The sequence below is a fragment of the Sus scrofa genome, chromosome 1, assembly GCF_054392235.1.
Source record: "Sus scrofa isolate SSC_HxYL_T2T_F1_AM1 chromosome 1, Sscrofa_HxYL_maternal_Yorkshire_Landrace_v2.0, whole genome shotgun sequence".
NCBI lineage: Eukaryota > Metazoa > Chordata > Mammalia > Artiodactyla > Suidae > Sus > Sus scrofa.
In genome coordinates this window covers 180340196-180357065 of record NC_139383.1, presented here as the reverse complement: position 1 = coordinate 180357065, position 16870 = coordinate 180340196, and the positions used below count along the sequence as shown (strand labels likewise).

Sequence of the window (16870 nt, the reverse complement as noted above, 5' to 3'; positions counted from 1 at the left end):
ATTTGTTAACCGCTGAGCCACGACGGGAACTCCTAGGCTATATTCTTTATATTCTTTCTTTTTAAATGATCTTCAGCATGATACTAACTCTTAAGGTCAGTTATTCAGATTCGTTTCCTATATAATCAACTGGTAGCTATAAAAAATGATTTTTTCTAAACGCCATTCTAAGAAATATAGACAGTGTAGAAAAAATGTGTAATTTGACTCTGCCCTTCACTTTCTCTCCGTGGTAAATGGTTACTATATGCCAGGCTATTGTAGGTATTTGTAAATGAGAAAGGGTTCTCATCATCTCATACAAAAGGAAAAAGGGCTGATAGCATGAGGGAACATTTTGGTGGGTTTTGGGGGAGAGTGCATTGCAGTGACATATTGTCAAGTAAGGTTAGTGCCTGAGCTGAGTTTAACAAGAGGAACCAGGTATCTTCTTCCAGTGGAAAGGGTTGTAACAAGTTGTTTAGTTCCCTGCCTTATTCTTTGACCCTTACCATTTCATTGTCTTCTGAATGATCTCTAACAGTGGGTATTTGTATCTTGGTGCTTGAAGGCTTTTCTTAGAACCCTGGAAGGCCTTGTGCTCTTGCATGGCCCTCTAGAAGTGCTAGGAATTAACAGCTTCCTCCTCCTATCTCCAGAAGCCCTCAACCAGTAATTGATAGGAGATGGTGTATAAGTGCTCCAGCTGCTTCACCTTTCTATTTTTTTTTTTTTTTTTTTTTTTTTTTGTCATTTCTTGGGCCACTCCTGCAGCATATGGAGTTTCCCAGGCTAGGGGTCGAATCAGAGCTGTAGCCGCTGGCCTACACCACAGCCACAGCGACGCGGGATCCGAGCTGCATCGTCGTTGACCTACACCACAGCTCACGGCAACGCTGGATCCTTAACCCACTGAGCAAGGCCAGGGATCAATCCCACAACCTCATGGTTCCTAGTCGGATTCGTTAACCACTGAGCCATGATGGGAACTTCACACCTTTCTATTTTTTTATACAGTTTCCCATAGATTACTTAGGGATTAAAGTCCAGTTACCCACTGTGGTAACTACTTTAATATTGTACCCTGTTCAGGCTACATTGCCTTCCCTATTTTACATAACCATTCTACTACTACTTGTACCGAATCTTGATTTGGAAATCTGCTTCCATAGGAATCCAGATTAAGATAAAGATATTTCTGGTCTGGTAGATTAGTCCATTCTTAGTTTTTCTAATACCATTGTTACCAGGGGAATAGATATTAAGTAGAAGTATTTAAAAATTAATTAAGATTTTGGTCTTCACTGAGACCACTTTGTATTTCTGATTTGATTATGGATAACAAAGTATAAATGTATTTATAATTTTAGTACATTTTTTAGTTTACTGTCTCAATATTTTATAAACATTGTTTTATTCATTTTGAGGGCTAATAATAACAATGGTCTGTTATGAGCATCATTGCTGTATCTTTGAATTTACACAAGTGGAAGGATAGTCCTTTTTCCCTACTTATTCATTATAGAAAACTTTTACTGAATCATAAAATGAGTAAGCTGTTCGTAGTTTGCAGCGGAGGATAAGCAAGAGGTTTTTAAAAAGCTTTTCTGTAGGCATAATAAAAATGTGTTAACTGAAAATTTTTTAGGTGGGAAGGATGTTAGCATGTCTATAGAAATGTGTCTTAAAATCACTTATCAACAATTTTATAGTCAGAAAATTAAATGCATGTGTTCACAGAAAGAACCCTTCTTGAGAGTGAATTAAATTTTTTTTTTTTAAGGGCTGCACTTGCAGCATATGGAGCTTCCTGAGCTAGGGATTGAACTGGAGCTGCAGCTGCTGGCAAAACCACAGAAATGCAGGATCTGAGCCGCATTTGTGACCTATACCTCTTCTCTCGGCAGTGCTGGATCCTTAAAACCAACTGAACAAGGCCGTGGATCAAACCCGCATCTTCATGGATCCTAGCCAGGTTCATTTCTGCAGAGCCACAATGAAAACTCCTGAATTTAAAATTAAAAAAATTTTTTGGCTTTTTAGGGCTGTACCTGTGGCATATGGAGGTTCCCAGGCTGGGGGTCGAATCAGGGCTGCAACCTCCAGCCTACAGCACAACCACAGCAACTTCAGATCCGGAGTCACATCTGTGATCCACAGCACAGATCACAGCAACACCAGATCCTCAACCTATTGAGCAAGGCCGGGGATTGAACCTGCATTTGAATGGATACTAGTCGGGTTCATTACTCTGAGCCACGATGGGAACTCCCTGAATTTAAAATTTTAAACTATGCATGTGTACCTTTCCATATAGAGAATAAAAATATTTTCAATAGCATTCTAAGACTTACTTTAAACTTTAATATTTACATATATTCATTAGTTTATTTTTACAGTGCCTAAAATAGGTTGTACATGGTAGACACTTGATAAATACTTTTTAAAAAATGAGCACTTTGTTTATGTTTTAAGGAATGTCTCATTCAGTTAAATAATTCGTTGATTATTTATTTACTTCAAAAATTATCCACTTTCTTCTTGGCACTGACTTGATATTGGAGATCTATAGTGAATGAGACAAATAATAGTTGATATGTTCATTGAGTATTCAATACAATGTTTTATAGGAAGGTAAGCATTAGAAAAGTAAATACACGTGAGCACGTTTTTGAAAATGTAAGTGTAAAGGATTGTGAGAAAATATAGTAAAGAGATTTAAAGGCCATATTATTGTTTTGAAGTTTCAGATTATGTGTACAGTGTTATTGTTTGACTTTTGGGGGAACTGAAATGCAAGAGTTGCTGTAAAAGAGTAATGCTTTTTTGTCTGGTAGTCCATAACTATTTTCACTGACTCATGTGTATCCTTTGCAGGTTTTCATACTTTCACATATACTTCTTTTTTTCACTTATTGATTGTCATATTGTTTATGTTATTTGTTAGGGAGTATTTATTTATGTTATATCTAGTATTGATATAATGTTAAACATCTTTGTTATAAAAATATCAGCTCCATTTCTCAACTAAATTACTGCCTCTTCTAAAATTTATTTTTGTATCCTAGGGTATAGTTCAGAGCCTTGCAAATGGGTAGGCATTTATTACATTTTTTGTTGAGTAAAATTTGTTTGTGGAATTGAGCTCTCTTAAATGCTTTGGATCTCCAAGACTCTTCAGAACCACTCAAAATCAAACTTGGTATCAGAATGTTTTATAAGTATTGCTAGCTTTTTATCTTAAGTTACTTTTGAGATCCTTGCTTTGGTGAGTGAAAGAGAGAAAAGTTAACTCACTGGTGTTTTGGTAGGTATGTGTTTAGTTTGCATACTTGTAAGATAAACGGTCTAATGTATTTGGCAATGTCTAAATATTTCACCAGCTCTAATTTTTATACATAGGTATACTTATCTGAAATTAATATATTTCTGAGTGGCTTATGCTGCTTTTGATTCAATAGGTAATCTAGATTTTTCTCCCTCTATTTTCTTAAAAAAAGCAGGATTGTTTCACAGTGGAGGGGGAAGATTTGAGGCATGACTTTGAACGTTTACAACTAGCCATGGAAATGGTAGGATTTCTTCCCAAGACGCGAAGACAGTGAGTTTATTTATTATATACTCATAACTTCAGTAGAGAACAAATCATGATGTGTGTTTCAAAAAATTCCCCTCCTTGATCATTTATAAATCCTTTTATATTGAATTGTAGTACATTTGATTGTATGACATTTATTATTGCTGGAGATATGCATTACATATTTGTGTGTGAGAAAACATTATCGTGGTGATTACTGAACCCACATAGTTTAACTTGTAACTGTATAAATTACTACTAAAAATCATTTTTAAAAAATGACTCATAAATTTGTTTTTATGTTTTGAGTTTCATTGGTTTTTATATTTCAGTTGATACTGAGTTTCCTCTCTAACTCAGAATGTTTTTAAGAATTATTCCTTTATAATTGATTTATATTGTGTTTGAATCATGGTAAAATTCAAACATTTAAAAATTTTAAATTATTTGAAAAATTACACCATTAAGTTAGATGTTGATTCACAACCTCTGAAAGCATAGCTGTTAGGTTCTTAAAGCAATATCTTTGTTTTATTTAAAATGCTTCCTCATTTTAGGAGTTCCTGTTGTGGCGCAGTGGTTAACGAATCCGACTAGAAACCATGAGGTTGCGGGTTCAATCTCTGGCCTTGCTCAGTGGGTTAAGGATCCAGCGTTGCTGTGAGCTGTGGTGTAGGTCGCAGACGTGGCTCGGATCCTGCATTGCTTGTGGCTCTGGTGTAGGCCGGCGGCTACAGCTCCCATTAGACCCCTAGCCTGGGAATCTCCATATGCCACAGGAAGCGGCCCTATGAAAGGCAAAAAGACCAAAAAAAAAAAAAAAAAAAAAAAACTTCCTCATTTTAGGAAAATACAGTTAAAATTTCATAGACTCATTATAAGGAAATAACTGGACAAGGCACAAAGATGTGTATACATACAGATTTCTAGGAAGGGCTTTTTTAGATGGGGTGTTCAACTGCATTAAATGCCTTTGAGATGTCATGTAAGTTAAGGACACAGTATACTTTTTTTAGTGGCATGAGGGTTTTCGGTAACTTTTGTAAAAATTTTTTTTGTGGGGAGCGGGGATCCATGAAACATGGAAGTTCCTGGGCCAGGGATTGAATCCAAGCCGCAGCTGCAGTCTATGCTACAGCTGTGGCAATGCCAAATCGTTAACCTACTATACTGGGCTTGGAAATGAACCTGTGCCTCCACAGTAACCCGAGCCACTGCAGTCAGATTCTTAACAGTAGGAATTCCCTATGAGACACTTTAGTGAGAGGCAGATACCAGAGTATGATAGTAAATAAGGAATGACAGAGTGAAAACTAGGAGTGTAAGTTAACATTTTAGTAAGCTTGTTTGTGAAGGGAAGAAGATTGGGATCTAGGATGGGTTGTTTAAAGTAAGAGGAAAGTGAGATTATTTTGAGAGAAAGTGCTTGTCAGGTTCAGGTGAGAGATAGGAAATAGGTATAATGTTCCAGAGTAAACTGAGTTCATGAGATGTAGAGTACAAGTGTAGGGTAGCTGTTGGCTGGAGAAGGGGCAAGTGTTCTTAGAGAGGAGGGAGCGACAGTCCAGATGTAGGTGTTTCACACTAAGGGCCTGATACTAGATAATATACCCCAGTGGCCTCATGAAAACATTCATAATATGATGGGCAGTATATTATATAGGAAAACATTTTAAGAACTATAACTAACACTAAAAAATCACCTAGGTTATGTTAAAAAATACAGATTCCAAGGCTAAGGCTTTTCCTTTAAAGATTCTGATTCAGTAGATCTGAAATAGACAGTGTAGAGAAGGGGCAGGATGAAAAGCATTTAGAGTTATAGACTTTTGAAACACTACACTGATTCAGACAATAGTAAGAAGTCACTTTCAAACCATGATATCTGACAGGTGATAAAATGCTGAAAGTAGGGTTATATAAAGCACTTTGCACCATGCCTGACATAGTAAACACTCAATAACTTTTAGTTATTATAATTATGATTATTATCCATGTATTTCTTATTTTTCTGAAGACTAAATACTTTGTAGTCGTTAATTTGCTTAATTAGAATTTTGGAGTGAAATAAGCTTAGAGGATGCACACAAGCGAGTTGTAATTTATGGTTTTATTTTTACAGGATTTTCTCTCTTCTCTCAGCAATACTTCATTTGGGTAATATCTGTTATAAAAAGAAGACATACCGGGATGACTCCATAGATATCTGTAATCCTGAAGTTCTACCTATTGTCTCAGAATTATTAGAAGTGAGTGATTACATTCTCCATTATCATTTCAAATACTAGGTATCTTCTCAGTTTTTATTTTGTGTAAATGTTTTGTAAGTGTATATGGATTAATACTTTTTATTAATAGTGTTACTCCAGAAGATAGGATTTTTGCTTTTGTCTGTGCCAGAATCTTTAGATGATTTCTGTTTTCTCCCCTGCCTCCCCCTGCCCGAAATACCAAATTCCTCAATTTGCAATATTTCACTCTAGACTATATCATGTTCTAGACCTTTGTAATTTTTTATGTATTTGAGATAATTCTTATACTAGGATTTTGGTTAGACTCATCTTAAAAGAGGTATAATTTTTATACGTTCTTTAACAGAACAAGGAAATCTCATCTGAGCATATTCACATATCTACAAATATTTCTATGTAACCATTTATACCCATATAAAGATAATAATCTTCACAGCAAAGGAAACCATACAACAAAAAGACAGCCTGTAAACTGGGAGAAAATACTTGCAAACTATGTGACCAGCAAGGGATTAGTTTCCAAAGTATACAAACAGCTCATATAGCTTGATATAAAAAAACCCCATAACCCATTCAAAAAATGGGCAGAAGACCTAAATAGATATTTCTACAAAGAAAACATACAGATTGCCAACAGGCTCAACATTGTTAATTTTTAGAGAAATGCAAATCAAAACCACAGTGAGGTCAGAATTGCTATCATCAAAATGCCTACAAATAACAAATGCTGGAGAGGGTGTAGAAAAAAGGGAACTCTCCTGTGCTATTGGTGGGAATGTAAATTAACATAGCCACTATAGAGATCAGTATGAAGGTTCCCTAAAAATTGAAAGTAGAGTTACCATGTGAGCCTGCAATCCCATTCCTAGGCATGTATCTGGAGAAAACTAACTCAAAAACACACATGTACCTTAATGTTCATAGGAGAACTATTCACAGTAGCCAAGACAGGGAAGCAGCCTAAATGTCCATGGACAGATGAGTGGATAAAGAAAATGTGGTACATATATGCAATGGGAAATTACTCAGCCATAAAAGGAATGAAAGATTGCGATTTGCAGCAACTTGGATAGACTTGGAGATTATCATACTAAGTAAAGTGAGACAGAGAAAGTTATCATAGATATCAAATATCATGTAATATCATTTATATGTGGAATCTAAAAATGTGATACAAATGAACTTTTTTACAAGATGGAAACAGACTCACAGACTTTGAAAACAAAATGCCAAATGGGAATGGTGGGGGAGGCATAAATTAGGAATTGGGGATTAATAGATAAACACTACTATATATAAAATAGATAAATAACAACAAGGACCTACTATAGAGCACAGGGAGCTATATTCAATATCTTACAATAACCTGTAATGTAAAAGAATATGAAAAACAATACATATTTATATATATTTGTGTATAACAATCACTTTTCTGTACACCTGAAACATTGTAAATCAACTATACTTCAATAAATAAAAATTAGGAAATTCCTGTGTGGTACAGTGGGTTAAAGGATCTGGCATTGCTATAGCTGTAATGCAGGTTACAACTTGCAGCTGCAGCACAGGTTTAGTCCCTGGCCTGGGAACTTCCAAATGCTGTGGATGTAGCCAAAAAAAAATTTTTTTTTAAAGATAAACATGAGATCATACTGTATCTAAATAATCCATTACCACATGTATCATCCTAGCCTTTTCCCCTGTAAACTTCCACTCTAACAATGAGGACACCGTCTCCCACCAATCTGCTGTTCATTTAGTTATTCAGTCAATTCTAATATACCTGAATAGCAGTATTAGAATTTTAAACCCATACTCGTATGGGAAATGACTTTATCAAGTCATTTGGCCTCTAGTTTTACAGACTCCATTTATTTCCAAAATTACTTAAGCTAGCACCTTTCCCTCCCTCCCTCTGCACTGAGGGTCTGTATATTTGTCATACATTTCTCATGTCATTGTGTTCTCTCCTAAGACTCCCCCAATGTCTTAAATAATTTTCTAAAATTTTGTATAATTAAGATTCACTCTTTTTGGTGTGTGGATTGTGACAATGCGTAATGTCGTGTATCTTCCACTACAGTATCATATAAAATAGTTTCATGGCCCTAAAAATTCCGTGTCCTTTACCTCTTCAACCCCTCCCATCAAACTACTGATCATTTTACTAGCTCTGTAGGTTCGCCTTTTCCAAAATGTAACATAATTGGAATCATATAGCATGCAGCCTTTTCAGACTGATTGTATCACTTAGCAATACACATTTAAGATGTGTGACGTTTATTGGCTTGAAAGCTCATTTCTCTTTATTGCCGGGCAATACTCCATGGTATGGATGTACCACAGTTTGTTTATCTGTACACCTGTTGAAGAACATCTTGTTTCCAGTTTTTTGTGATTGTGAATAATCTACTTTTTTCTATTAAAAAATTACTTACCTTTCAAATCTTGGTTCCTGTGCTACCTCATGGGATTTAACCTTATTAGTGGTCTAAACTGACTCCATCAGCATAACCATTTAATTCTACTTAGCAAAATTTAATATTGGCTTTGTAGCCTAAAGTTCATTCTTTACTAGTGTGTGTCTATTAGGTAGCGGCAATGTTCTTTGAGAGCAGTGGTTGCTTTTTTCTTATTTATCTAACTTAGTGTTTATTATTTTGTGCATACCTCTGTGCTGCTTATTAATTTAGTGGAATGAGCTAGCCTGGCTGAAGGGGCAGGAGTGAATACCTTGAATTGGAATTAGACTCACTCATTGGAAGGAAGTTTCGGGATGTGGATTGTGGAATCTGAAAGCTGTAGTTTTAAAGGTCATGAGGGTCGGAAAACAGATATTTCAGGTGATATTTTAGTCAAACATTTGATATTGTGGTAATATAGAACATTGTGGCTAGTGGTCTCTTATAAGTTCAGGCATTCAGCAGGTATCAAGGCTTCAGTATTGGTTTTTTTTTTTTCTAAAAAAAGGAGAAATCCAATTCTGAGAATTGGGCTTACCAGAGGCAAAATTAGACCAAAAACTAAATGTGATTTTATAATCAAGCAAATCTCACTTTTTAACTCCAGCTTCTCAAAACACTTCTTGTTATGTATAGTTTGGACTGGTTCTAAGAATGGAGGTTTAGTGAAAAGTAGAAAGAAGAATATCTTCAAAGTTAAGGAGCTAGAGATCTGACAAGACCTACCAGGGTATGCTGCCCATAGTTAGATTTTATTTTTAAATCGGATTTTCTCTAATTGATTAAAATTGATAATAATTGCAACCTTAAGGCTTTAACTGAAATAAGATTAAAAAATAGGCATAATAGCTGGTGTAATTAAAATGGAAACTCTTTTGTTAAGATTTAATTTAGGAGTTCCCGTCGTGGCGCAGTGGTTAACGAATCCGACTAGGAACCATGAGGTTGCGGGTTCGGTCCCTGCCCTTGCTCAGTGGGTTAACGATCCGGCGTTGCCGTGAGCTGTGGTGTAGGTTGCAGACGCGGCTCAGATCCCGCGTTGCTGTGGCTCTGACGTAGGCTGGTGGCTACAGCTCCGATTCAACCCCTAGCCTGGGAACCTCCATATGCCTCGGGAGCGGCCCAAGAAATAGCAACAACAACAACAACAACAACAAAAAAGACAAAAAGACAAAAAAAAAAAAGATTTAATTTAATTCCTCTCCTTCCTAAAGTGATTCACTTCAATGATAAAAATAGAGTTTTAGGGGAGTTCTCACTGTGGCACAGTGGATTAAGAATCTGACTGCAGTGGCTTGGGTTGCTGTGGAGGTGTGGTTTTGATTGCTGGCCCAGAACTTCCATATGCTGTGGGTTTGGCCATAAAATATGTATAAATATTTAGTTTTTAAAACAAATGTTTTAGAAATAATAGTTTATTTTGTCCCATTACTTGTTGTAGTTATCTCAAGCAATAGTGACTGTTTTGAGTTTTCTATTTTCTAAGTCCTATTTGGCATAGATGTTTGTGAAGTTACTGAAAGGTGAATAAGCTCCAGTAGATAAATTGAGTTTGATTGTGGAGTATGCTTTTTTTTTTTCAATTTTATTTATTTTTTATTTTATTTTATTTTCCCACTGTACAGCAAGGGGATCAAGTTATCCTTACATGTATACATTACAATTACATTTTTTTTCCCCACCCTTTGTTCTGTTGCAACATGAGTAGCTAGACATAGTTCACAATGCTACTCAGCAGGATCTCCTTGTAAATCTATTCTAGGTTGTGTCTGATAAGCCCAAGCTCCCGATCCCTCCCACTCCCTCCCCCTCCTATCAGGCAGCCACAAGTCTCTTCTCCAAGTCCATGATTTTCTTTTCTGAGGAGATGTTCATTTGTGCTGGATATTAGATTCCAGTTATAAGTGATATCATATGGTATTTGTCTTTGTCTTTCTGACTCATTTCACTCAGTATGAGAGTCTCTAGTTCCATCCATGTTGCTGCAAATGGCATTATGTCGTTCTTTTTTTATGGCCAAGTAGTATTCCATCGTGTATATATACCACATCTTCCTAATCCAATCCTCTGTCGATGGACATTTGGGTTATTTCCATGTCTTGGCTATTGTGAATAGTGCTGCAATGAACATGCGGGTGCATGTGTCTCTTTTAAGTAGAGTTTTGTCCGGATGTATGCCCAAGAGTGGGATTGCGGGGTCATATGGAAGTTCTATGTATAGATTTCTAAGGTATCTCCAAACTGTTCTCCATAGTGGCTGTACCAGTTTACATTCCCACCAACAGTGCAGGAGGGTTCCCTTTTCTCCACAGCCCCTCCAGCACTTGTTATTTGTGGACTTATTAATGATGGCCATTCTGACTGGTGTGAGGTGGTATCTCATGGTCGTTTTGATTTGCATTTCTCTTATAATCAGCGATGTTGAGCATTTTTTCATGTGCTTGCTGGCCATCTGTATATCTTCCTTGGAGAACAGTCTATTCAGGCCTTTTGCTCATTTTCCCATTGATTGATTGGCTTTTTTGCTGTTGAGTTGTATAAGTTGCTTATATATTCTAGAGATTAAGCCCTTATCCGTTGCATCATTTGAAACTATTTTCTCCCATTCTGAAAGTTGTCTTTTTGTTTTCTTTTGGGTTTCCTTTGCTGTGCAGAAGCTTTTCAGTTTGATGAGGTCCCATGGGTTTATTTTTGCTCTAATTTCTATTGCTTTGGGAGACTGAGCTGAGAAAATATTCTTGATGTTGATGTCAGAGAGTGTTTTGCCTATGTTTTCTTCTAGGAGTTGGATGGTGTCCTGTCGTATATTTAAGTCTTTCAGCCATTTGGAGTTTATTTTTGTGCATGGTGTGAGGGTGTGTTCTAGTTTCATTGCTTTGCATGCAGCTGTCCAGGTTTCCCAGCAATGCTTGCTGAATAGACGTTCTTGTTCCCATTTTATGTTCTTGCCTCCCTTGTCAAAGATTAATTGACCATAGGTGTCAGGGTTTATTTCTGGGTTGTCTATTCTGTTCCATTGGTCTGTCTGTCTGTTTTGATACCAGTACCACACTGTTTTGATGACTGTGGCTTTGTAGTATTTCTTGAAGTCTGGGAGAGTTTCGCCCCCTGCTTGGTTTTTGTTTCTCAGGATTGCTTTGGTGATTCTGGGTCTTCTGTTGTTCCATATAAATGTTTGGATTGTTTTTTCTAGTTCTGTGAAAAACGTCGTGGGTAATTTGATAGGGATTGCATCGAATCTGTAGATTGCTTTGGGTAAGCATGGCCATTTTTACAATATTGATTTTTCTAATCCATGAACATGGAATATCTTTCCATTTCTTTACATCTTCTTTGATTTCTTTGATTAAAGTTTTATAGTTCTCGGCATATAAGTCCTTTACCTCCTTGGTCAGGTGTATTCCGAGGTATTTGATTTTGTGAGGTGCAAGTTTAAAAGGTATTGTATTTTCGTATTCCTTTTCTGACATTTCATTGCTGGTATACAGAAATGCGACTGACTTCTGAATGTTAATCTTATATCCTGCTACTTTGCTGAATTTATTAATCAGTTCAAGTAGTTTTTGGGTTGAGTCCTTAGGGTTTTCTATGTATAGTATCATGTCATCTGCATACAGTGACAGTTTGATCTCTTCTCTTCCTATATGGATGCCTTTTATTTCTTTCATTTGTCTAAGTGCTATGGCTAGGACTTCCAAAACTATGTTGAAGAGCAGTGGTGAGAGTGGGCATCCCTGTCTTGTTCCAGATTTGAGTGAGAAGGCTTTCAGTTTTTCCCCATTGAGGATTATATTTGCTGTGGGTTTATCATAAATGACTTTGATTATATTCACGAATGTTCCCTCTATACCCACTTTGGCTAGGGTTTTGATCATGAATGGATGTTGGGCTTCGTCTTTTTTTTTTTCAATTTTAAAAATATTATTGAAGTATGATGATTTACAATGTTGTGTTAATTTCTGCTTTCAACAAAGTCATTCAGATATACATATATTATATATATATATCTCCATTCTTTTTCAGAGTCATTTGCCATTTATGTTATCACAGAATTTGAATAGAGTTCTTACTGTGCTACTCAGCAGGTCCCAGTTGACCATCCGTTCCATGTAGAATATGGCATATGTGCCAATCCCAAACTCCCAATCTATCCTTCTCCCCTCCACCTTCGCCTTTAGTAACCACTAATTTTGTTTTCAAAATCTGTGAGTCTGTTTGTTTTGTAAATAAGTTCATTTGTATCATTTTTTAGATTCCACATATAAGTGATATCATATAATATTTGTCCTTTTCCCTCTGACTTACTTCACTTAATATCATAATCTCTAGGTCCATCCATGTTGTTGCAGATGACATTATTTCATTCTTTTTAATGTCTGAGTAATATCCCATTATATATATGTACCACATTTTTATCCATTCATCTGTCCATGAACATTTAGGTTTCTTCTATGTCTTGGCTATTCTAAATAGTGTTGCTGTGAACATGGGATCACATACATCTTTTTGAATTATAGTTTTCTTCATATATATGCCCAGGAGTGGGATTGCTGGATCGTATAGTAGTTCTATGTTTTATTTTTTGAGGAACCTCCATACTGTTGTCCAGTTGTTCTTCAAATTGTAGTTGTACCAATTTACATTCCAACCAACAGTGTAGGAGGGTTCCCTTTCTCTACACCTTCTCCAGCATTTATTGTTTGTAGACATTCTGACTGGTGTGAAGTGGTACCTCACTGTGATTTTGATTTACATTTTTCTAGCAATTAGCCCTGTTGAGCATCTTTTCATGTGCTTTTTGGAGAAATGTTTGTTTAGATTTTCTGCCCATTTTTTGATTGGGTTATTTGTTTTGGCTGTGCCCTTGGCATACAGAGTTTCCTGAGCCAGGAATCAAACCTGTGCCACAGCGGTGACCCAAACTACAGCAGTGACAATGCTGCTCAACCCACTTAGCCACCAGGGAACTCCTGTTTTTTTGATATTGAGCTGAATGAGGTGTTTGTATATTTTGAAGATTAATCCCTTTTTGCTTCTTTTGAAAATATTTTCTCCCATTCTGTGGGTTGTCTTTTTGTTTTTTTTATGGTTTCTTTTCTGGGCAAAAACTTTTTTTTTTCTTTTTCTGTCTTCTTTGGCCTCTCCATGGGATATGGAATTCCAGAGCCAGGGGTCAGATCTGAGCCATAGTTTCGACCTAAGCCACAGGCCACAGTTGCAGTAACGCTGGATCCCTAACCCACTGTGCCGAACCGGGCATGGAACCTGAGTCCCAGCTCTCCCAAGATGCCACTGATCCCATTGTGCCTTTTTCCTTTTCCTTTTTTTTTTTCTTTTTTCTTTTTTTTTTTTTTGCTTTTTAGGGCCACACCTGCAGTGTATGGAAGTCCCTAGGCTAGGGGTCAAATCGGAGCTGTAGCTACCAAGCTATGCCACAGCCACAGCAACTTGGGATCCAAGCTGTGTCTGTGACCTTCACCACAGCTCACAGCAATGCTGGATCCTTAACCCACTGAGCTACGCCAGGGATTGAACCCAAATCTTCATGGATATTAGTTGGGTTCTTAACTCTCTGAGCCATGATGGGAACTCTTGCAATATCATTTTGGATCCACCTCCTAGAGTAATGAGAACAAAAAGGAAAATAGGAGTTCACATTGTGGCTCAGCAGTAACAAACCTGACTAGTATCCATGAGGATGCCGGTTCAATCTCTGGCCTTGCTTAGTGGTTAAGGATCTGGCATTGCTGTGAGCCGTGGTGCAGGCCAATAGCTGAAGCTGCAATTTGACCCCTAGCCTGGGAACTTCCACATGCCCCAGGTGCAGCACCCCCACCCCCCAAAAAAAGTAATTGTTGCAGTTCATGTTAGAATATTCTGCCTATATTTTCGTCTAAGAGTTTTATAGTATCAGTTCTTAATATTTAGGTCTTTAGTCCATTTTGAGTTTATTTATGTGTATGGTGTTAGAATGTGTTCTAATTTCATTCTTTTTTTGTGTGGCTGTCCAGTTTTCCCAACACATTTATTGAAGAGACTGTTTTTTCTCCATTGTATGTTTTTTTTTTTTATATATTTGTAGTTTTATTTTTATTTATTTATTTTTAATTTATTTTATTTTCCCACTGTACAGCAAGGGGGTCAGGTTATCCTTACATGTATACATTGCAATTACAGTATGTTTTTGTCTCCTTTGTTGTAGATTAGTTGACCATAGGTGCATGGGTATATTTCTGGGCTTTCTATCCTTTTCCATGAGCTGTATTTCTGTGTTTGTGCCAGTACCACACTGTTTTGATGACTGTAGCTTTGTGGTATAGTCTGAAGTGAGGGAGCCTGATTCCTCCAACTCCATTTTTTTTTCTCAGGACTGCTTTGGCTATTTTGGGTCTTTTGTTTTTACATAAAAGTTAAAAAATATTTTGTTCCAGTTCTGTGAAAAATGCCATTGTTATTTGATAGGGATTGCATTGAATCTGTAGATTGCCTTGGGTAGTATAATTATTCTGACAATATAAATTCTTCCAACTGAGGAACACAGTATATCTTTCCATATGTTTGTGTCATCTTCAATTTCTTTCTTGGTATTTAATTCAGAGAAACTCTTAAACTCACATGTGGGAATATTCACTGTAGTTTATTTTCTAATAGAGTAAAATTGTAAGTAGTACAAATGCCTACAATAGGAGAATGGGTTGCACATAGTGGTAATTTATATAGTGAGATGCTGTATAGTAATTAAAATGAATAAACTTGATCTAAATTATCAACATAGATCTCAGAAATGTGTGTGATATAATAACATGAACTGAAATGAGACATATGTGTATGTGTGTGAAAATGTGAACTGAAATGGTACATGAGAATTCATGATAGTGTTGGCTTCTCCAGAGAGAGTGAGAACAAAGGAAACATTAACTTTATCATAAAGTTTAACATCTGTAAGTGAAAAGTAAATATTTTAAACATGAATAAGCATCCATTATACTGTTTCTGGAATTCAGGAACTGTTGTCACTTTTTATTCCTTGTTGTGGGATTATGATTGATCATCTTAAAATATTTTTTTGTGCTATTCTGTATCTTTCATATTCTGCACAATGGAATGTTTCTCTATTATGATCAGAAAGAAAACTTTAAAAGACCCTTCTGTCTTATTTACCCTTTGTGTACTATTTATGGTGATGTGGGGTGAGTGGGATGCTTAATTCCACTTTGAGCAATATTTAAATTGCCCATTGAATTGTCTTTTTGTTTTTCTCTATTGCATATTTGCTAATCTCATTAACTTTTTTCTCTGTTTGACTTTTAAATAAATAATTCAACTGTTATCACAAATCTTACATATTGAATTTACTTTTCTGCTGTATAGGTTAAAGAAGAGATGCTATTTGAAGCACTAGTCACAAGGAAGACTGTGACAGTGGGAGAAAAGCTTATTTTACCATATAAACTGGCAGAGGTATGAAAGATTTTCTTTGAAATCAAAGAGCCCTGAACATGTTTAGAAGTTTAGGTTTATATTCTTTTTCTTAACAAAATGAAAGTAACAGCAGTATTGATTGAAATATTTTCTCGGCTCTTAAAATTTGATCATGAATTTTCTATCAACTTAGAAACTTAAAGTTGAATGTGATTTTAAGCAATAAGTTTACATTTTTCTTCAAAGATCTTAATCTGTTCACCATTTTTAGGTTTTGTGTTCTTAATATGGGATAAATAGATGGTAGGTAGAATTATAAATGAGCTGTATTTGACCCAAATGATTATTTCTCTTTGAGACAGTTTTATCTTTCATTGTCAGCCACTATTTTGAAGTTGTTTTTTTTTTTTTTTTTTTTTCTTTTCTTCCTGGTCTCTAAAAGATGAGGTGCCCTAAGACAGTCTTTGTCTTTTCATCTCTGTACTCTTTATTTTGATTGTCTCACCCAGTCCCATGGCTTTAATTAGTATTAGTATAGTAAGGATTCCAGGTGAGTTTTATTGCTATTGTGGATAATATTAACCATTTCACCACTCTGTATAGAAGTATAGGAGTAGGAAAATTATTGAAAAGCCTACTATTGTATAGTGAAATTTTATGAAAGTGATGAGAAATCCAACTGACAATTATTATAAAGATAGGACAGGGGAGTTCCCGTTGTGGCGCAGTGGTTAACGAATCTGACTAGGAACCATGAGGTTGCGGGTTCGGTCCCTGCCCTTGCTCAGTGGGTTAACGATCCGGCGTTGCCGTGAGCTGTGGTGTAGGCTGCAGACGCGGCTCGGATCCCGCGTTGCTGTGGCTCTGGTGTAGGCCGGTGGCTACAGCTCTGATTCGACCCCTAGCCTGGGAACCTCCATATGCCGCGGGAGCGGCCCAAGAAATAGCAACAACAACAACAACAACAACAACAAAAGACAAAATACAAAAAAAAAAATGAAAATTAAAAAAAAAAAATAAAAAATAAAAAAAAAAAAGATAGGACAGGAATATGAGATTGGAAGATACAGAGGTGGAGAAACAGTAATTTCACTGTAGAAATACTTTCTAGGCAAACATCAATCCATTTGTCATTTTTTGGGGTCCCTTCTAATTGTACCTTCCCGTCTACATTTCTT

At 36.3% G+C, this 16870-nt stretch overlaps 2 protein-coding genes and 1 long non-coding RNA gene across 52 annotated transcripts in view; all 3 read left to right on the top strand.

Annotated features, from left to right (window-relative positions):
• LOC146406890 (uncharacterized) overlaps positions 1-16870 on the top strand; it is a 994549-nt gene that overhangs the window by 254250 nt on the left and 723429 nt on the right. The gene's annotated exons all lie outside the window — the stretch shown is intronic.
• The window catches only part of LOC100627175 (GRAM domain containing 2-like), a 464606-nt gene that overhangs the window by 125454 nt on the left and 322282 nt on the right, over positions 1-16870 (top strand). The window lies entirely within an intron of this gene.
• The window catches only part of MYO9A (myosin IXA), a 226668-nt gene that overhangs the window by 50394 nt on the left and 159404 nt on the right, over positions 1-16870 (top strand). For 29 of the 50 annotated variants that reach the window (XM_084979663.1, XM_084979645.1, XM_084979706.1 and 26 more), the window contains 3 exons: positions 3483-3580; positions 5679-5805; positions 15642-15731. In XM_084979663.1, coding sequence (XP_084835789.1) covers positions 3483-3580; positions 5679-5805; positions 15642-15731 — 315 coding nt within the window. Of the gene's footprint in view, positions 1-3479; positions 3581-5678; positions 5806-15641; positions 15732-16870 lie in introns of all 50 variants that reach the window. The other 21 variants (XM_084979572.1, XM_021100886.2, XM_084979766.1 and 18 more) reach the window with 1 other exon arrangement.